Source organism: Micromys minutus (genome assembly GCF_963924665.1).
Source record: "Micromys minutus genome assembly, chromosome: 4".
NCBI classification, from domain to species: Eukaryota; Metazoa; Chordata; class Mammalia; order Rodentia; family Muridae; genus Micromys; species Micromys minutus.
Window position 1 is genome coordinate 3,884,542 of NC_137973.1, and position 21,443 is coordinate 3,905,984.

General features: G+C 42.9%; 1 protein-coding gene and 1 pseudogene across 2 annotated transcripts in view; one reads left to right on the top strand and one right to left on the bottom strand.

The window, feature by feature from the left end:
• LEKR1 (leucine, glutamate and lysine rich 1) overlaps nt 1-21,443 on the top strand; it is a gene marked incomplete at both ends in the record, with an annotated part of 166,823 nt that overhangs the window by 72,353 nt on the left and 73,027 nt on the right. Inside the window, one exon of the mRNA XM_080915557.1 lies at nt 9,959-10,144. Within this exon, the coding sequence (XP_080771683.1) occupies nt 9,959-10,144 (186 nt within the window). The remainder of the gene's footprint in view (nt 1-9,958; nt 10,145-21,443) is intronic.
• On the bottom strand, nt 14,176-19,898 carry LOC308419552 (centromere protein T-like; annotated as a pseudogene). The gene is made up of 4 exons: nt 19,854-19,898; nt 16,475-16,679; nt 16,039-16,119; nt 14,176-15,644 (listed from the first exon to the last, which is right to left on the bottom strand). The product of its transcript is annotated as a centromere protein T-like (transcript).

A 21,443-nucleotide genomic window follows, 5' to 3' on the forward strand; every position in this document is an offset into this window, starting at 1 on the left:
GTATTGGTGTTTGGTCATCTATGAAGATCTGATAGAATTCTGTACTAAACCCATCTGGTCCTGGACTTATTTTGGTTGAAAGACTTTTGTTGACTGATTCTATTTCTTTAGGGGTTATGGGACTGTTTAAGATGGTTTATCTGATTCTTATTTAACTTTGGTATCTAGTAACTGTCTATCAAATTGTCCATTTCCTGTAGATTTTCCAGTTTTGTTGAGTATAGGCTTTTATAGTAGGATCTGATGATTTCTTGAATTTCTTCAGTTTCTGTTGCTGTGTCTCCCCTTTCATTTCTAATTTTGTTAATTTTGATACTCTCTCTTTGCCCTCTAGTTAGTCTGGCTAAGAGTTTATCGATCTTGTTGATTTTCTCAAAGAAGCAGCTCCTGGTTTTGTTGATTCATTGTATAGTTCTTTTTATTCCTATTTGGTTGATTTCAGCTCTGAGTTTGATTATTTCCTGCCGTCTACTCCTCTTGGGAGTATCTGCTTCTTTTTGTTCTAGAGCTTTCAATTGTGCTATCAAGTTGCTAGTGTATACTTTCTCCATATTCTTTTTGGAGGCACTCAGAGCTATGAGTTTTCCTCTTAGTACTGCTTTCATTGTATCCCATAAGTTTGGGTGTGTTGTGCCTTCATTTTCTTTAAATTCTAAAAATTCCTTAATTTTATTTTTCTTCCTTGACCAAGTTATTATTGTGTAGAGCATTGCTCAGCTTCCATGTGTATGTGGGCTTTTTGTTGCTTGTGTTGTTATTGAAGACCAGTCTTAGTTCATGGTGGTCTGATGTATAGGATTATTTTGATTTTCTTGTATCTGTTAAGGCCTGTTTTGTGACCAATTTTAGAGAAGGTACGGTGAGGTGCTGAGAAGAAGGTGTATTGTTTTAGGATGAAATGTTCTACAGATGTCTGTTAAATCCATTTGGTTCATAACATATGTTAGTTTCACTGTGTCCCTGTTCAGTTTCTGCTTCCATGATCTATGTCCATTGATGAGAGTGGGGTGTTGAAGTCTTCCACTGTTATGATGTGTAGTGCAATATATATTTTGAGCTTTAGTACAGTTTCTTTTATGAATGTGGGTGCTCTGGTATTTGGAGCATAGATGTTCAGGATTGAGAATTCATCTTGATAGATTTTTTTTTCCTTTGATGAGTAAAAAGTGTCCTGCCTTATCTTTTTGATAACTTTGGTTGAAAATCTATTTTATTCGATATTAGAATGTCTGATACTCCAGCTTGTTTCTTAGGGCCATTTGCTTGGAAAGTTTTTTCCCAGCCTTTTACTCTGAGGAAGTGTCTGTTTTTGTGTCTGAGATGAGTTTCCTTTTTGCAGCAAAATACTGAGTCCTGTTTAGGTTTCCAGTCTGATAGTCTTTTTTTTTTTTTTTTTTTTTTTTTTTAAACTGGGGAGTTTAATCTATTGATGTTAAGAGATATTAAGGAATAGTAATTGTTATTTTCTGTTATTTTTGTTATTAGAGGTAGAATTATGTTTGTGGTTTTTTTTTTTTTTCTTTTGGATTTGTTGCAAGAATACTTTCTTGCTTTTCCTAGTGTGTAGTTTCCCTCGTGTCGAAGTTTTCCATCTATTACCCTTTGTAGGGCTGGTTTTGTGAACAGATATTGTGTAAATTTGGTTTTGTCCCAGGATATCTTGGTTTCTTTGTGTATGGTAATTGAAAACTTTGCTAGATATACTAAATTTGGCTGGCATTTGTGTTCTCTCAGGGTCTGTATGATGTCTGTCCAGGATTTTCTAGCTTTTATCGTCTCTGTTGAGAAGTCTGGTGTAATTCTGATCTGTCTGCTTTTATATGTTACATGACCTTTTTCCATTACTACTTTTAATATTTTTTTTTGTTTTTAACATTTAGTGTTTTGACTATTATATGTTGCAAGGAATTTCCAGGGTTGTCTCCCTTTGTGATTTCTTTATTGTGTCTATTTTAAGTTTAGATCCTGGATGGTTTTGTTCAATTCCTTCACTTGTTTGCTTGTGTTTTTTGGAATTCTCTAAAGGATTTTTGTGGTTTTTCTGTTTTTGCTATAAGGGCTTCGACATTTTTACCTGTGCTCTCCTGTATTTATTTAAGGGAGTTATTCATGTGCTTCTTGAGGCCCTTCATCATCATCATGAGGTATGATTTTAAGTCCAAATCTTGTTTTTCTGGTGTGTTGGGATATCTACTACTTGCTATGGTGGGAGAGCTGGGTTCTGATGTTGCCAGGTTGCCTTGGCTCCTGTGGCTTAGTTTCTTGTGCTTTCTTCTTGCCATCTTGTTACCTGTGACACTAGCTGATCTTGTCTCTGACCGGAGCTTGTCTCTGCTGTGGGCTTTTGGGCCCATGGGCTCAGGAGTGACAGTGTCCCTCAGTGCTCAGCTCTCTGTGAGCCAGCTGTGGGTTCTGATGGTGGTGGGCCGGCTCCAGCTCCCTCTACAATCATTGCAATGGGGGCACTCTGTAGTCCAACTCCCCAACAACGGTCGGCAGCAGCTGTGAGTGGAAGTCCAAGGATCTCGCAGATGCTCAGTCCCACAAGGCAGGCAGGGAAAGGGAGCACACACACACACACACACACACACACACACACACACACACACACATTTTAAAAATCAGAGAGTTCAGGTAAGTAATGATCCGTTTCAAAGGCTTTGTAAGGATAACAAATCAAAAGCACTGGGTGGGAAGAAATGATAAGGAACAGAGGAGATACTAATGAAATAGAAGTGGAACAAAATGAAATAGGAGAAGGTATGAAAGGTGGAATAGTCAGAGGATGGATCAGGAGAGGAATGAAATGATTAAAGAAAAAGCTGCTCTGAAGAAAAAGGTGCTTAGATCCAGATGGTTCACTGCTGGTTCTACCAGACCTTTAAAGGAGGTGAGACCACTGCTTCTCAACTTCCATAGAATAGAAGAAACACTCGAAAATAACTCAGCATTACTTAGTACCAAAAGAAATAGATAAAAATACAACAAATCTTCCTGATACTATAAAACACACCTTCCTCATGAATATAGATTATAAAAATTCTCAATAACATCTTGTGTACTTTAAAGAGGAGCATCTGAAAAAGAAATCAAGTTCGACTCATTCCAGAAAGTAGGGCTGGCTCACCAAACACAAATCAGTAACTGTAACTCACCACGTAGATAAACTCAACGCCAGAAACACATGATCATTTCATTAGATGCAGAAAAAGCCATTAACCAGATGTTTTCATGACAAAGTGGAGGTAATCTGGACGGGGGACATAGCAGGAGACATAGTGGGAGCATAGCCGGATGGCAGTGTATGACAAAGCTAAGCCCACAGCGTGCTCTAAGGGGCACAACAGGAAACTTCCCATTCAAGCCTGGAGCAGGACACCGAGGCCACCCCCTGCTCCCACTCCAGGTAATGCTCAGTCTCAGAGCACAAGGCCAGAGAATGAAATCCACTAGATACAGACAGAAGCCACAGAACCCTTGTTTTCAGAAGACATAACTACACAGAAGAGACCCTAAAGACATCTACAGGAATCTCCTATAGCTGGTGGACACTGTCAAAGGGGCAGGACACCAGATGAGCATGCAAACTCCAGTAGCCTTTCTATAGACCAATTACAAACAAACTGAAAAAGAAACCAGGATAGTGACCACACGCACAACAGATTAATAACACTGGAGTAATCTAAGGAAGTGAAGGGCGTCTACAGTGCAAACTTCCAGTGCTCTGAAAGAAGACATTAGATGGAAAGACAAAAAGTAAGGACTGTAAAAAAAAATTACCCCCAAAAAACAAAATTGATAAACTCCGAGACTAAGAGCACTTGCTCATCAAAGGGTGTCAGTAAAAGCACGTATGGATGGGTATCTGTCCTAGAGGGAAGCATTTCAGGCTCATGAAGGTAAACTGGCGAATGCCCTCCCAATTCTTAGGATCTGTGTTTCAGTTTATCTTGAAGCCTTGTTCATCTAAACTTCTTTATCCTTTGCTTCATACTAAATAATGTGTGTCACTACTGGGAATATTCGTGTCCATTTCTTGATTTTTGTTGTTTACTGTTCTGTCTCCCCTCTGGCTGTAGTTTCTGTGAGAAAAAGCACAAGACTTCCTTCCAAAGCTGGAAGGCAGAAATGCGCACACAAGAACAGCATACTCAGTTCTCAAACAAGAAGTCTGCACCTAAGACATGGGCGTATGCAGCTGAGATCTTGCTATAGTAGGAGGCTTTGCCCTCCTCGCTCACTCCTGCCATCCTGACGTCAGCCCCCAGGGTGTGCCAACTGGGACAAGTAGGTGCAGAACCTGAAAGGTGCTGATGCTGGCCTTTTACAGCTGCTCGGAACACGTGTCAAATGGAGCAGACATCTGGTAGACCCAGGAATAGACAACTTCCACATCAGCAAGCTTTTCTCTTCTTATTAAAACTATTTTATTGGATAGTTAGTCCCTGTATTTACATTTCAGATGTTGTCCCCTTCCCCCGTCAAACTTTAGAAAATAAACTGACTATAATTTCCTCAACAGCCAAGATCAGGAAAGCCTGAAAAGGTGTCACAACTACTGTCCAGTATGGTAGCCACCAAGCACATGTGGCTATCAGCATTTGAAATGTGGATTTGGCCTCTTAATTAAATGGGACACTTAATATAACTGGAGTTAAAATACTCCATTAAAATTAATTTCAAATCTTCAATAGAAAATGTAAATTATACATATAGTCTTATAGTATACACTGCTTCAGTGGATATTGCTAATCTAAATTAGTAGTGAGGTAAAGTGTTCCAAACTTTAAAAACTACAAATATAATTCTAGTTTGATATTTACAAAATGATAAAGGTAATGTGAATTGTAGCAAGGGTGCTTTTGTTTATCATTCCCCCACCTCCCTCCCTCCCTCTCTCTCCCCTCACTCCCTCCCTTCCTTCCTCTCTCCCTTTCTCCTTCCCTCCCCCTTCCTCTCTCTGTTCCTCCCTTCCCTCTCCCTTCCCCCCTCTCCTTCCCTTCCTCTCCCTCAGCCCACAGCACTGATTGGATTGAAACATGCTACCTGTATTTAAATGCTCAGAAGAGTTTTACTCATGATAGCTAACAACTGGAAATAGTTTAGATATCTTTCTATGGGTGAAGAACAAATAGTACTATATCTATTCTATATAATCCAAGTCAGCAACAAGAAAGAAAGAATTATTAATACAAGCAACAACTTGAGTGAACATCAAGGAAAAATTTCCAAGTTTTTTAAAAAGCCAATTTTAGAATCTTTTCACAGTTTTTTTTAATGGTTTGAGAATTTCATAATTCGTAGTATAAGTCACCATCATTAAGATAAAAAAGAAAAGCTTCTGATGAGGCTGGGGGTAACACATGGGACTTAGGAAGCTGTGTATTACCACAACAGTTGGAGGTTCTCCACGAGGGTCTATGACTTAGCCGGCCATAGTTTTCTGTTTTGTTTTGCTGGGAGGGTCCTGTTACTAAGCATGAATTCTGACTTTGGATTGGGTTTAGATCTAGTCTTAAAATGGTCCGATCTTAAAATTTTCACTTATTATTCCATTTATACAGCAGTCTTGACGTAATGCATTGTGGGTCTAAGCAAAGAGTTGAGAATGATTGTGATGGTAAAGAGCAGGAATGTGCTTCATGGTACACCAACAATCTCACATTTAGCCTGGGGCAGTAAGTATATGAAGCTACGTGTCCTGGGTGAGGTGGGTTTTATGTCAACTCGATACTAGAGAGTCACCCAGGAAGAGGGAACTTTAGCTGAGGAATCGCTCCCATCAGATTGGCCTGAAGCCAAGTCTGTGGGGGCATTTTCTTGATGGTTGATTGGTATGTCAGGGTCCACCCACTTCGGGCACCACTCATGGGGCAGTGGCCCTGGGCTGTGTAAGAAAGCAGGGTGAGCAAATGATGGGGAGCAAACAGCCTTCCTCCATTCCTCGCCTCAGTTCCTGTCTCCAGGTCTGTGTTTGAGTTCCTGCCCTGATCTGCCCTTAGGATAGACTATGAAGTGTAGTCTGAATGTGCCTTTTCTTCTACAAGCTGCATTAGTGTGTTTATCACAGCCATAAAAAGAAAACTAGAATGCTGTCCTTGTGCAAAAATTGCATAGAACAAGCACTCACATGCAAGTGAGTTTTGCACAGCTAGTTAATCTAAATGCTTCTCTGGGAAACTGAGTGAAGGGGAAGTGGAACCTCTCTGTACATCTATTTGTAACTGTCCGTACACTATTTCAAAATAAAAGGTTTTTTTTTTTTTAAATCAATATATTTTTGTGTTACTCCTTCATTTAATATCCATAGTTTTAAAGGCCTTTTCTATTATTGTTAAAGCTTATGAACTAATGGTCTCGCAGTGTAACATTGGAATTCCCTGATAATAAGGTTCTGGAATTCTTGTAATAGTATAATAACCCAACACAATTTTACATTCACTTGCCTAAGCTCAGGGCTACAAAGAACAAACTGAGCCTTAATATGATAAGTTAATTTGCATGAGATTAGTGTTTGCTTTAGCTAATATTCTGTTGATGTTCAGTGATAAGAATCAGACCCAGGGCCTCACACACACATGCAGTATCCCTCCACCGAGCTGCAGCTCCCCCCCTAAGTAGCTTCCCCCTCACCCAAAGGGTTTTCAAGACAGGGCACCCCTGTGGGCCTCTCCCTGTCCTGGAACTTGCTCTGTAGAGCAGACTGGCTTCAAACTCAGAGATCTGTCCGCCTCAGCCTCTCAAGTGCTGGTATTAAATGTGTGTGCCACTCACAGGGAATCAGTCTCTCCCGCCCCCTCCCCCTCTCCCTCTCTCATATTCAGCCCAAAATGCCTACCTCCAAAATGAAACTGAAGCAAACAGTCAGGATGTTCCAATCTGGCATATTAGGGAGCAACTGAAGCTCTGCTCGACTGGAAGTCTTCATTCATTTCACACCTCCAGTTATTTCTAAGGCGACGGTGGAAACTACAGGAGAATAAAATAGGCTGTTATCTCTGGCCGAGATTAACCTGTATTCTACTACTAGGTCATATGCTTATCCGTGATCAGTTCAAAGTAAGTGTGCAAATTGGTGTGCAACATCTAAGCTAGCTCAGAAAAGGCTTCCACGATGGGATGGAAGAGAGCTATGGTGAGACTGGGATTATTCGTCAGGTTGTGCTGAGACAGAGAAGTCTCAGTTTGGGCACAGTAACCAGTATTGGTGACCTGGTAGGGTGAGTGTGTGCAGAGGACTGTATGTTCATGCCCTGAGCAGCGAGAGTGTGCAGAGGACAGTGAGTGTGTGCAGAGGACAGTGAGTGTGTGAGAGGACAGTGAGTGTGTGAGAGGACAGTGAGTGTGTGCAGAGGACAGTGAGTGTGTGAGAGGACAGTGAGTGTGTGCAGAGGACAGTGAGTGTGTGCAGAGGACAGTGAGTGTGTGCAGAGGACAGTGAGTGTGTGAGAGGACAGTGAGTGTGTGCAGAGGACAGTGAGTGTGTGAGAGGACAGTGAGTGTGTGCAGAGGACAGTGAGTGTGTGCAGAGGACTGTGAGTGTGTGAGAGGACAGTGAGTGTGTGCAGAGGACAGTGAGTGTGTGCAGAGGACAGTGAGTGTGTGCAGAGGACTGTGAGTGTGTGCAGAGGACAGTGAGTGTGTGCAGAGGACAGTGAGTGTGTGCAGAGGACAGTGAGTGTGTGCAGAGGACAGTGAGTGTGTGCAGAGGACAGTGAGTGTGTGAGAGGACAGTGAGTGTGTGCAGAGGACAGTGAGTGTGTGCAGAGGACAGTGAGTGTGTGCAGAGGACTGTGAGTGTGTGCAGAGGACAGTGAGTGTGTGCAGAGGACAGTGAGTGTGTGCAGAGGACAGTGAGTGTGTGCAGAGGACAGTGAGTGTGTGAGAGGACAGTGAGTGTGTGCAGAGGACAGTGAGTGTGTGCAGAGGACTGTGAGTGTGTGAGAGGAGTGTGTGTTCGTGCCCCTGCAGTGGATAGAGGAGCATTAGCTTACCATGGTTGAGCTAATTCACCCTGGCTGAGTTTAATTTCCCAAAAGCATGCTGGAAATGTTTAGTTCCCGTTCGTTTGGAAAGCTTGCCGTACTTTTCCGTGAATACATGGGCATGGACTGTATTTCACAAATAAACTTGTACCGCAGATTCTGCCTCTTAATGTCAGATAGAAAGTCACATTGACATTAAGCTATTTTAGAGATGATAGTGTTCACTAACAGAATCAGCTAAACCTAAGCAGAGCCACTTTGGCAAATGATAACTAGGTGGCAGCATGTGTGTCCTCCTTGGCAGTGTCATTCTGACTTACACACGGGCAGGCGTTGCACGGGCGGTGCATTCAGCCGTAAGCAGCAGCCTCTGCGGCTGACAGAACACGGAGGGAGCATTTGTACTTCCTCACGTGGTTAAGCTGCATTTTTAAAGCTCGTGTTACTAGTGTGCTCCTCGTTGCTCTCCCGGAAGCGGGCTCACAGTCACCCGTGTCCACAAGCAGAGTAGCTCTTGTCCGTGGGTGAAATGCCAAGAATGTAACTCTCAGGCCATGGGATCTCTGCCATTTATATATTTGGGTTTTTCCTTTGAAAAATTGAAAAGGATCCGGAAGAGAAAAGTTACGGGGACCTCTTCTCCAGCCCCAGGGGATTCGGTGCTACTTCCCGCCACCCCAGACATGCTTCGCCCCATCTAAAGAGCATTTCCCTTTCTTCCTCTCCACCATACTCTTTCTCACACCGTGGAGCCCCCACGAGCTTGCTCCCTCTCTCACCGTGTTGATCTCTCATCTCATTAGGTCAAAATCCCTCTTGCTATAGAGCAGGCTGGCCTTGAATTCGCAAGGATCTGCCTACTTTGCCATAAATGCTGGGATTAAAGGTATACGCCGCCAGCCTGGCTCTGTGCCATCCTCTAGGACATTGTCTTTCCCATGCCTTCCTGTCATCATCTGATGGCCGTCTGGCTTGTGGGTGACAACTTCAAGCTTTCCTTCCTGTGTAGATGTGGTAACCCCCAAGAGCAATAAACCAAGGGACATGATGAAATACGCAGTCACACCTGAACCCTCCACTCGGCTTAGGAGGGACTAGCCAAAAAAGGCAGCAGCTCCCGATCTTCCTAGAAGACTCTCCAGAGTTCCAGGGCAGCCACACCCTCATCAACATAACTAGCTGCAGTTGTGCAAGTGACAGCGTTTTGTGTGTGTGTGTGTGTGTGTGTGTGTGTGTGTTTATTGTGTGTTTGTTACCTTAGAAGTGACTTATGTTGGCAGTGCTGAAGGCACTGGGGGAGGGAACACTTGATAATTTTTCTGAAGGATCAGTCACATGCCCTGCGTCTTTTCCAGGAGCTTCTGTGAAAGCAGCACAGTTGAAATGTTAAGTAGAGCTGTACAAAGCCACTTAAAACTCAAACGGAGAGAGCGATGACACTGAGTTACTACAGTAAATTCTGGTTCACTCGAGGGGTCAGAGTATCATTAGAACCCTTAAATATATTCTTTAAGTACCAAATACCGTCTACCCACAAGTTTGCCAGTTTTAGGGGCTCCATCCTTCTGGTCCTTTCCACACTTACCGCCTAGAATTAGGCCAGTTGCTGTCTTAGAAGTACTACCCAACCAGCTTGTGCTGTGCTTTTAAATTTGCTTTTTATGTCATGCAATGTCAACAAGACCTGGGTCACCGCAAAGGTATTATACTTTTCATATTTATATGGAATGGAAAAGAAATCTGTGTGACTGTTCAGTATGATTTGAGGCTTAGAAAAGTGCATTGTTCGTCAGTCCGGCCCTTCTCCTTGTTTCTTTCCAGACTTGCTAGTTCGTGTAACCTAACTTCTGGCTAAGCGTCATATTCTCAGAACCATCATCTCATTTTCACATATAATTTTCTAAAGGAAAATCGGTTTTTAGAGGAACGTGATTTAGTGTCTCCTGTTTATAAACTTTGAATTTTCTTTACAGAGATAGATGTGTTAAATAAAAGTCTGACAGTGTCCCAGAGAAATACAGTATGCCTGGAAGAGGAAATGAAATGTCTCAAATTGTTGTCGGATTCAGCCATATTGAAGTCTCAGCAGATGGAGGCATCCAAACAGCATGAGGTGAACTTGCAAGCCCGGTGCTACGCACTGCAGAAGGAAGCGCTAGGTAAAGAGAACCCTTCATGTTAGCAACTGGCCGTGACTGCGGCTGCCTGTTCCTAATATCCTGACAGACTTGTGCTGGTTAACTTGCCTCCCAGTATGCCCAGTATGCCCGGTAGTGACAATTGTTTTCTCGCTTTACCTTGTCCTTTCCGTGTTGCTGTTTGGAGAGGTGGGACTGAGCGGGTATGTGAGAAAGCGTTTGAATACAATGTAAGAGTTGTCAGGACACTGGAATTCACTCTGCTGTTTCGTTGTCCCTGGGGGATTGTTGGCTTGGGATGCCAGAGGAAAACAGCATGCTCTGTTGTGTAAGATGAATCCAGATTTTATCTTCATTTTTAAATGTTTTACTTCTACAACTTTAATGGTCTATGGAGAAATGTGTTAAGGTTTTCAAAACTTCGTGTTGAGTATGTAGCTTAATTGTAGTTTTTTTTATAATTTTTGTTGTGATAAAGCACATAGCCTCAAATATACCATTTCAAACATTTCTAATTATTTAGTTCTGAAATTTACAAGTATCTTTACACCTTCTGCAGTAGACGTGTGGCACTTTTTCACATCGCAAAGCTGAAAATTGATAGCCACCGAGATCCTCTCCCTTTGAGCCCTTTGCAGCTGCCTGTCTGCTTTGTGTCTGTGAGGTTGACTCTCTGACATCGAACACAGAAGTGAGGTAGCACAATGTGGTATTACTGTGTGTCGGGGGTCACTTAGTACAATGTCATCTGTGTTGTTACAGTGTTAGAACTCCCTGGAGGCCTGACTGGTTACAGCGGTCCCTGGTATTTATAGGCAATCTTGCTTCTTCCTCGTTCAGGGGACACGTGGGTTACGCCTCTTACCCACCACACATGGGACTGTGGAGAAGATGATACCAAAAATCCCTTTGAGCTTTTCTTCTGGATTCGCTGATAAACACCCAGGCAGGATGGCTGGGTCATGTGCCATGCCCACCATAGTGGTACCAGGCTTGGTGGGTTTTCCCTTCAAACTTCATACCATCTTTCCATCATACACAGTTATTCCATATACACATAGGACAGTTTCCATTACTTATAATTCCAGTAGGGATTGTAATTAGAATTATATTATATGTGTAACATTTAAGAGAATTGATTCTCATACTAATTCTAGTCACTTTTTATCCACAATTCTTGGGTTTCCTACTTATGCGATTATACTGCCAACTGCACAGTCTCAAAGCCTTAGCAGTTCTAACATGGCTCAAAAGTCTAAGTTCAGAGTCCCTTCTCAGATGCCTGGAGCCTGGAACTGTGACCAGAACAGACCTCTCTTCTTTAAGTTGTTTTGTCATGGACTTTTATCACAGCAACTCGAAACAAAACTAAAGCAACCTTGATGACTGAACTTGAAAAAATACTCTCTCAGGCAAGTGATTTGAATGGTGTCCCAGTTCAGTCCCTTTCCTTTCAGACGAATGTCCCTGTGTCACGGTGATGGCCTTGGTGAGTAGGTCTTTCTGTTGATGCACTGTCCCACTCTCTCTAAACAGTGACATCTGCCTTGTCAACTCCTACTTTCTCACCAAACTGCACATTTTCCCCCATAGTTTTCTTTACCTTATTGGAGATGTAAGAGTAATAAACAGTTCCAGTGGGACAGCCTGGATATGACATATGATGCTGTCCCTTGGGAGTAATGAAAAAACACTACTTACCCTCAACAGGGAATATTCTGATGACAGACCTAAGTCACAGTCCAGCTTGGTAAACCAGTTACTTTATTGGGCTTACATACAGGAGTGTGGGTGAGAGGTTATGTTTAGGAACACCGACAACTCAAGGGCAGCGGCTTCAACAAAAATCCTTTCTGGTGTAGGCCCTGACTCACAAAAGCTAGAGCCCAGGCGTTCACTACCTGACTTGCAGGTAGCATGACAGGCCAAAGAATCTCCTTCCCCTGGCTTCCCAGTATCAGCCTTGAGCATCCACATGCACACACACATGCATGTATACTTATACATGTGCACCCACACCACACACATTCGACATGTTTGCATACTAGATGTACATTAAAAAAGGCAAAATGAGAAAAATATGCCCTATAACTTACTCTAAAAAGCTAAATGTATCATAATTTTAAAAGAGACTCATTATCTTCTCAGACAGACCAGAGCAAAAGATACTGCAAACAAATTCCACCAAACTTTCAAACTGAAGATCCCAACTTTACAGAAACATTTTCCCACGCTAGTGTCTGAATGTAGGGCCTTGTGCTTAGTAAGTAAGTTCTGAGCTAAGTCTCCAGCTCCTACATAATATGTTTAAAAGAAACAAAAATTGAGTGCATTTCTCAGTTTAGTCTACAAGGCTAAAATCACTCTGTTCTCAACACTTGACAAAGGGATTAGAAGAAAGAAACACAATAGGCTTCTTTAGATTATGAATATTAATGAAACAATTTTCATAAAATGTGAATAAATCAAAAAACATAGTTTTTGCTGAACACGGAATCAATTCTTATAAGTTTCTTTGAAATATAAAATGCATTTATTTTTCAGATTTCCCCAAGCTAACCCTGTTGAAGCCAGGCTTTGTCCCCAGCAGGTCCCTTACATTGCTGGCACTGACTGTACCCCGTACCCTGATAGTTCCTGAGCTTTAGCTCTTTATCCATCATGCACTAAGCATGACTTCGATTCATTCCCCTATAGCCCCAGGGGCTAATTAGCATCACTATGCTCTTGTTACTAGCGAAGAAATTCAGCAATAGTCACGTTAAGTAATTTGTATTAAGTTACAACCTAGCAAGTAACAAAGATTGGGTATGTCTTAACTGTGACAGAGGCCAGATTAAAGGAATTACATGTAGCATTTCATTTGATAATCGGTCTGTAACTGAAGCCATAGGAACAACCATTGTTAACAAGCTCCACCAAACTGAATACTCTTCCCAATGGAAATTGCTGTTTTAAGTCTGGACATCCTTTATTTGAGGACTTTGGAGGAACTTGAAATGTGAACCATAAGAAAAGATGCCACCATTCCATACAGAAAAGGGAGTAAATCTTGTTTCTTTCCAACTACCTCAACTATGACCAGACATTTAAGATTTTGGCAAGCATATTTCAGAATGATATTGTCACAGCCTTTTTAACAGTACATGGCTGAGTCTGGACATGTAATTTTCAAGTATGTTATGAAAGGTTTGAGAGGAAGTCAGGAAACATTTTAAGCTGCTTTTCTGCTAGTGATTTATTATAAAAAGGAACATGCCTTTTCTGAACTGAGTGTATGAAGTTGTATTCAAATGAAGTTTTATATTTGGGGCCTGAAATATGTCAGTCCAGTGTATAGCCTGTTGGTTTTGTGGACTAGAAGGGCAGGCCTGTGGTAGCGAGTTCTGCCTAAGGGCTGCTCTGACATTCCTTCCAACAATGGAATTCCTGTCTGTGATAATGGATTATCCCCCTGACCTTGAACTGCCTCCTCGGATGTCGGCCAGGGTGTAGATCCTGGACACTGCTGGGCCCCGGGGCTGCTCCTGGCCGGGGAGGACACATTTAAAACACAGGAGACACAGCACACGCATGACCTTATGGAACTTAACCACAGCAGGAGCTAGAAATGCTGAAGATACAGATTGTTGTGCGATCCCGTACCGTATGGATAATTGATCCACTTTACAGTTCAGCTGCAACATAAAGCACTATCAAAATAAGGCACTATCAAAGTTAACCATTGTAAAGAAGATCAAGGAAAAGCAGTCAGTGGACCAGTTTTTTATGTATTCACACAACCCCAAATGCAACAGGCATTTGACATGGTGAAACATTTTCATATATTGCTGGGGGCACTGTACATTGATGCAGCTCCACAGAATAGTTTGTATCTGTCTGGACCACAAATGTACCCCACTTCGATGGTGTAGGGTTTTTTGTTTGTTTGTTTGTTTGTTTTTCCCCATTTGTGAGACTTTATTGGTGCCAGGAGATGAGGAGGCCCTGATGATTGTGTAGGGTCCAAGATGTCCAAGGTAGAGAGAGTAGGTGCCAGGTAAGGCCTGGTCCTACTGTGCAGGGAAGACAGAATTGCCACGGAATGCACAGTTCTCCAAGGGCAGGAGCCGCTCCACAAGCGCATGCAGACTTGCTCGGTGACGAGTCCCTGTCGTAGCATCAGCAGCTCTATGCCCTTTGGGCCTGAGTAGCAAATACCTCCAGGTCATTGCAGAGGCGCTGGAAATACTTGTCTAGACCCTTCTCCACAGGCATCTTAGTATAGAAGCTGAAGAGCTTCACACAGTGGCTCAGTCCAGCCTTGTGGGGGTCTCGGTGGTGCCTAGGACCTGCAGTTCAGCTCCTAGATGGAAGCTTGGCTGGGACAGACCCCAGGGGCTCTGAAGGTAATACTGTAGCTCCAGGTGATGGGGGTGGGGCTCAAATAACTGATGTGGCTGTTCAGCTGGGAGTACTGGAGGATGATTCCACTTGCTGGCCTACCAGAAGTTTCCTCATCCCCTGAAGATCGTTCTCGATCCTTGGACTCCTCGGCCTCCTTGGATCCCACGACTTCTCTTAGTTCTGAAGGCTGAGGCTGTGGCTCCGAGAAGGGCAAAGGAGACGCACCAAAGCCAGTTCTGCTTGTCCGGCTCTGCAGCCCAGTCCCGGTGCTTGGTGTGCTGGGCCCACAGCTCTTTCAGCATCTTCGGCCTCAGTGTGAGCAGGGTTGCGCAGAGTGACACACACTAAGGGAATGGCAGCCAAGGGCTACGGGAAAGGCTGCGTGTCTTCCAACCCTACATCCCGGCAGAGTAGCAGCAGGCGTTCTGTAACTGTCTCCTGGAAGAGCAGAGGTTAAGGGATTAGGCGTGTGGGACAACTGCGAGCCAGACCAGGTCGGTCTCCTGTCTGGCTGAACACGTGGGACAAAGCTGAGGTTGAAGGAGCTGGCCAAGGATGAAGCGTCAGCATTTCCACGTGGCTCTTGGAGAGAGGCAATGCCTGGTTCGCTTCCCGCTGAAATACTGACAGTCTCAGCTTTTGCTTCCTTTTGCCAGGGGCTGTTAGACCTGGAGGGGGCTCCAGTTCAGGAAGTTGTCGCTCCAGGCATCCCCGACTGCTTTCCCGTCTGGAGGACCTGGCCACTTCTGGTACTTGTGCTGGCTTCACCTCTGGGTCTGGCATCACAGCGGAAGTTTCTGGGGCAGTTAGTAAGATATTCTTCAGCAGAATCCAGGGTGTCTGTTCCTCCAGGTACCCACGGCCTCGAACCCGAGCTAATATGCCAACTGACCCAGCCCCATGGGAATGCTTTCTGGTGTCTTTGTTTGGCTACCCTGCCTCGTAGCGTACGGTGTGTGAGACTGTCTTTGTGCATTGGTCTGAAGGCTCCAGCGTCGCCTCAGAGTGCACAAATCCCCTGAATTCAGCACGTGCCGCAAGAGCATACGTATCGTCGGATCGCCGTCGGGACTGCTGAGGTCCGCCGTGTTCAGGACCCCACCCCTCCTAACAGCTCTAGCTTGATGTTGTAGTTCTATTCAAGAATTAACATGTAGCATCCTCCGTAGCAAATGTAATACGTGTACCTGTGAAAAGTGATTCCTTGAAGCACAGTAACAACAGAGAGCAAGCCACCTCGCTGTCCCCCTAGGTTAACTGTTGGAGAGTTTGTGCAGCAGTCAGACAGTAGTTTCTGTGCAGTTGCAGGAAAGGAGCAAACAGTCATGTTGGGCAAGAAGAGCAAGAGATACAGCCTGCATTTGTATTGTGGTGCAGCTATATCAAGATGAGGTCATATAACGTGTGCATATAAAATTATGCCTTAGAAGCCTTTGCATACATATACCACACATATTTACGTGTGTGTGTGTGTGTGTGTGTGTGTGTGTGTGTGTGTGTACCAGAAACTAAGAGCAAACAGTGTTTACCTGCTTGAGTGTAATGGGATGTAGATGAAAGATAACCCGGAAGCCCCGTTAAGACTAGGTTTTCTGCCACAGTAAGTTGAGCTGTTCAGAAAAAGAAACCCAAGCGTAGACTTCCGGGTAACCTCCTCCTTCAGCCTCCCCCTGTTGAGCTCCGCCAGGGTTGCAGCACCTTTGCTGTGACTGAGGAGCTAATCTCAACAAGTTCATGCCGTCATGACTTCACCGTGTTTCCTGTTCTCACATCCTTCCCAAGGTACACGTTAGATTTGGTTATCATGGCTTCTTAGGCCCCTCTGTCAGGTCATCTGATGCTCTACAGTGGCATGGGAGGTATGTGGCCTGGGAAAAGGAGAAGCAGAGGTAGGAACAGCATCATGCCTTGTGAAAAGTAAACTGTGCCGCACGGTGTGACTGATGAGCGTTGATGTCAGCTGACCTTGGTCACCTGGCTGCAGCGCTACTTGTCTGGCTCTCCCGGGAACCTTGGTGGCCTTCCCTTCCCTCCTGTGCTGCCCTGTTTGAAAGGAGCCTTCTACAGATTGGAGTGCTAATTTCAGCTTTTCCTCATCAGGGAAGAAATCTGCATTACTTGTTCGGAATTCTTCTGCATGAGAGATGACCTCTTCTCCCCATTTCTTAATCTTTCATTTACATGAGTATTGACTCACTGATATTTATTTTTAGGTTATAAACTAGTAGTATTTTTTTTTTCTCAAGCAACATAGTGTTAGTTGACTGAGGTTTGTTCGTTGAAACTCTGTCTCTTTGACATATTTTCGTCAATACGGAATGTTGTTCTTACTTTCTAGAACCATTAAGAAAGCTCACCTTGTCCATTTCATGCATCAGTACGAGAATCAGCCACTTCTTTAAGGATCTGTGATTTCTTTCATTGCAAGATGGCGTTCCAGATCAGGAAGTTGGTGTATTCATTAATATGAAATATTATGTGCTTTCAGGTGACAAAGCAAAAACATAAGTGTGTGTGTGCCCACAAGTACATCTGTCGGTAACCACCTGCGGAACTGGATTTAGCCCAATATGGGTTCTTATTAATGTTGGAATTCCAGTTTATTGCTGCATGAATCATTCTAGTGGGGGAAAATTATGTATTTTTTGTATTTTGAAAACTATTTCAAGTTAGATAAATGTTTTTATAAAATTAAATAATTTTAAAAGTAAAATAGTAGGCCATGCTGTTGAGTTTAGGCTTATACAATCAAGAAAAACTTGCTGAAATACGCACTATATACTTAAAACCACTTTCTCAAAGTAAAGTTTTTTCCCTAATTCAAGGCATATTTCAAATGTTTTTCTTTGAATGTGGCTCATAAAATAAGCAATTTAGTTTAATATTTTAGGTTTTTAGAAGAATACCAAACCTGCCAAGACCATGGTATTTCATGTTTCCAGAGAGTTAAAAGTCAAGAAGCAACCTTTTGCCAAATGAAGGAAGTCCCAGTGATGGGGTTTGTGGATGTGATGAAGGGAAGAGGGAAGCCCTCTCCGGGACTCCTTGCCGGATGGAGGCTCCAGCTGTGCACATCCTCTTCTGTGTCCTCACACTGCCTTCCTGTGGCTCATCTTCACGAGTTGATCATCTATTAGACATAAGTTGTCCTTAGCTCTGCAGCTGAGATTCAAACCCAGGTCTTCGTCAGGCCAAAGCCTGTGCATCCCATTAGTCATTACGGTGAATTCCAAAAGGGAACTTGGAAATACCCAGATCCTCTTCTTTAGTTCAAAGAAGAGGGTCCCCCCTCCCCCCGCATAAGAATTGTCCACTGACCTAGCTGATCATCTAAAAATTTGCCCTAGACAGTGCTATCCAGTTACCTGCCTGCAAGAACAACATCAGGGACTATATTAGTGGTATATGTGGTGGCTCAGAGGGTTGGGTAAGTAAAGGGATTTGTTTTTAAAAGTACATTCTTACACATCTGTCATATGTATAAGTTACAATCACCAATATGAGAAAAACTTTGATTTTTGCTAAGTGCTCCAGGTGGTCTTTATAACCAGGCCAGTTTGCTTTTAGCTTAAACAAATAATGAGGAGTTCAAAAAAAAAATGTCTACATCATAACACAGTGGTTGTGTGGTGGCACTAGCTTTCATTTTCAACTAGAAATGCAGTTTTGAAGTTTTTCAATTAACAGTTGCCATGTGCAATTCAAGCCACAAAGGAAGTTAGTTATTGAAAGACTAGTTTTTAGGGAGTCAGAATCTCTAAGGAGGTTGAAGAACCAAGCTTAGAAAGCAGCTAGGAACCTGTTAGCTATCAGCTAAAATCATACCACAGATCTATTTAGTGAACACATGTTGAGGTAAATATTAAAAAGTGGAAACCTTTTATCCCACACTAGTGCCAGCACCTGTGGGGGCAATATTGCACTTTGGGGATCTCTAACTTGGTGCTCTATGAACACCTCTAAGAATTCAGGCACAGTTCACTCCACTGCCCCTGTTGCTTCTGTCCCGAGTAGATACTACTGCCCCAGCGTGTTATTTTTCACTCACTTTCCTCCACTTCCTGGTACAAACATAACTCCACATTTATTAACTTATCAAACAGGTTTATATGTTAAATTCTCAATCCACAAACTCTCCACACAATAAGCTTACAACCAGTGGACAAAGATATAAACTGCCCATCTATATGAGACAAATTAGACCCATAAAAATCCTTAGAAATAATCATGTCAACCTCATTAAGCTAGAGAGAAACATACACGTTGGCTTCCATGTCCTTCCTCCATCAAAATCTCTGCCGACCGCCTTATCTTCCACTTTCCTAGACCTTTCCCCTCCTACCTCTCTACTGTTCAATCGTGTATCGCCTTAACATAAACCTACAAACACACAATGGCTGTGTCCAAAGCAGTACATCCCTCTGACTGCCAGCTCCTTTGGTCCTGCAGGCCTAGACCTGGAATTCTACAAGGAATTTTCTATTGTTTCAGCATTTGGAACCGTTTGTTAACAGATCAGAGTAGTTAGTCTAGAAATGAGCAGCTGTGTTTGGCCACCCAGCCTTCGCAGATATAGTTACTTCCTACTTATGTCTTGCTGCCTTAAATGGCCATGTATTGAAGGGTAGGCAGATCAGCAAAACCAGAGTGGAGTCAGAGTAAAATTCTGTAATCAGTGTTTAGGGATAATAAAGAAAAGCCAGTGACATGTATGAAAACCAAGTACAGAGAACACACAAAACCAGCAGATCTGCACATAGCAGGGGATAGAGGTACGTCTACTGTGGAACAAAGCAGTACTTTACAGATCACGAAGAGCAAGTTAGAGCTTGGCTATAAAAAGAAAGCATTTCTTAGATCAAAAAACTTCCCCAAACCTAAACGCAGCAGGGTGGAAAGAGCATTTATGTCATATATGACATGTGGAAGATTGAAAAATCACACATGAAGGTTTAATTCAAGTTCGCAAAGAACACTCAGCAACTAAACTCAGAGATGGTTTAACATTGAAGCAGATAAATAAGTCCAAAGGGTCAATTACTTTCAATTAAACACATCTGTCCATTTTAACTTAGTACACAGATTTAACAGTAAACTTTTATTGGTTCATATAAATTATCACTGTTTGTGATGAAGTGACCTTGAGAATGTTTTCTTGGGGACCAGTTCAGAATGAAAAGAAAAAGGAAAAAAAAAAAAAAAAAGAAAACCTAACCATGTTGAATGATCAGGGAGAGGCAGGCATGATAGTGCACAGTTGTAATGCCAGCACTTTCAGGGCATAGGCAGGAGATCAGGAGTTAGCGCCCTGTTACACTGAAAATTTGACACTGTCTTGACTTACACTCTTACACCGGGTGACTGTGTGAATTAGGCCTGCATAGTCCATGGTGTCTTTTCTGCATTTTGACCAATTATGGATCTCTATTTGATGCAGAAAAGTGCTCTTTTTGATGAGGAGTGAGGGATACACTTATCTTTCGGCATAAGAATAAGTATTTAGAAACAATTAAAAGTTTATATTGTCTAGAAAATGGCAATGCCAAGTTCTCTTGGGACGTGCGGCCTCTTCAGCCACAGGCAGTTGGCTAGGTTTATAGCATCAGACATGAATCGTTTTGGGGCCTTAAATCCCGTAGACAGTTGTTGACCCTTGTCAGGATAGAGATGCCACTGTTGCACCAGCTGGGACCATTGTTGTAGGTCCTGGTTTGTAGGCTCACAGCTGGGATGGACCGTCTGTTGTTTTCCTGTCTTGGTGGTGTGCATAGCAACTTCTCAGGAAGGAGGCTTCTGGGTCAGCTCCAGCTCAGCCTCTCCAAGTTCTGTTTCCAAAGTGTGCCTTCTCTTCTGCAATAGGCTTTTACCTTCAAGTTCCGGGAGGCAAGCAAAGGCCGTACCAATAGCCTATATTGTCGGGGATGTTTCTTGGGCTCTCCTAACTACTACTCATCAGAGAGTCTCCTATTCCCGGTACCAGGATTAAACAATTTGTGGCTCTTGGGGAAAAAATGTACAGTAACTCTATATAAACTGTGTGTTTACGTATGGTTTCTCCAAACATCCTTGGTGTTATTTATCTCTTGCCCCCTCTACCTCTTTATTACCCCTTATTCCCACTCCAACAAAACCCCCATTTCCCTCATATCTCTTACTTTCAGAGATCATCTCTGCTATGGACTTTTCTCCACTTTATCCTGTAACTGTCATTCCATTGTATCTTCTACCCCTGCTGCAGTTTCATGTTTCCCACCAATGTGATGGTAATTACTGGCATCCCAGGTCCAGTGTAAGGCGATGACCCTGCTACCATACACCATGCAGGTGACTCTCTGATGCCATCTGTCACTATTGACTGTGATGGTTCAACTACAACCTGGTCAGTCCCTTCAGGCTCTGACACTGTTTCTTTGTTTCTGAGGATAAGCATTTATATTTGTGTTTGCTTTTTTTTCTTTCAAAATGCTACTGAACATTTTCAACTGTGATTCAAGTATATAGTTTCTATATGGTTTCTATTACTTTTCTACATAAAATACTTTATTTCCTGTAATTTTCTTTTGCTTACCTTTTGAAATATGCATGCTCAATATTTAAATGAGTATGTTGATTCTGCTCTGTAGAGTTCTAACACTGATAATAATAGGCTGTCAATGGCAGTCTTTATGCTAAAGTTTAGTTCTTTGATTTCTTTCTTTATTTCTTCCTTGACCAAGTTATCATTGAGTAGAACACTGTTCAGCTTCCGTGTGTATGTGGGCTTCTGTTGTTTTTGTTGTTATTAAAGACCAGCCTTAGTCCATGGTGATATGATAGGGTGCATGGGATTATTTGAATCTCCTTGTATCTGTTGATGCCTGTTTTGTGACCAACTATATAGTCAATTTTGGAGAAGGCACCGTGAGGTGCTGAGAAGAAGGTATATTCTTTTGTT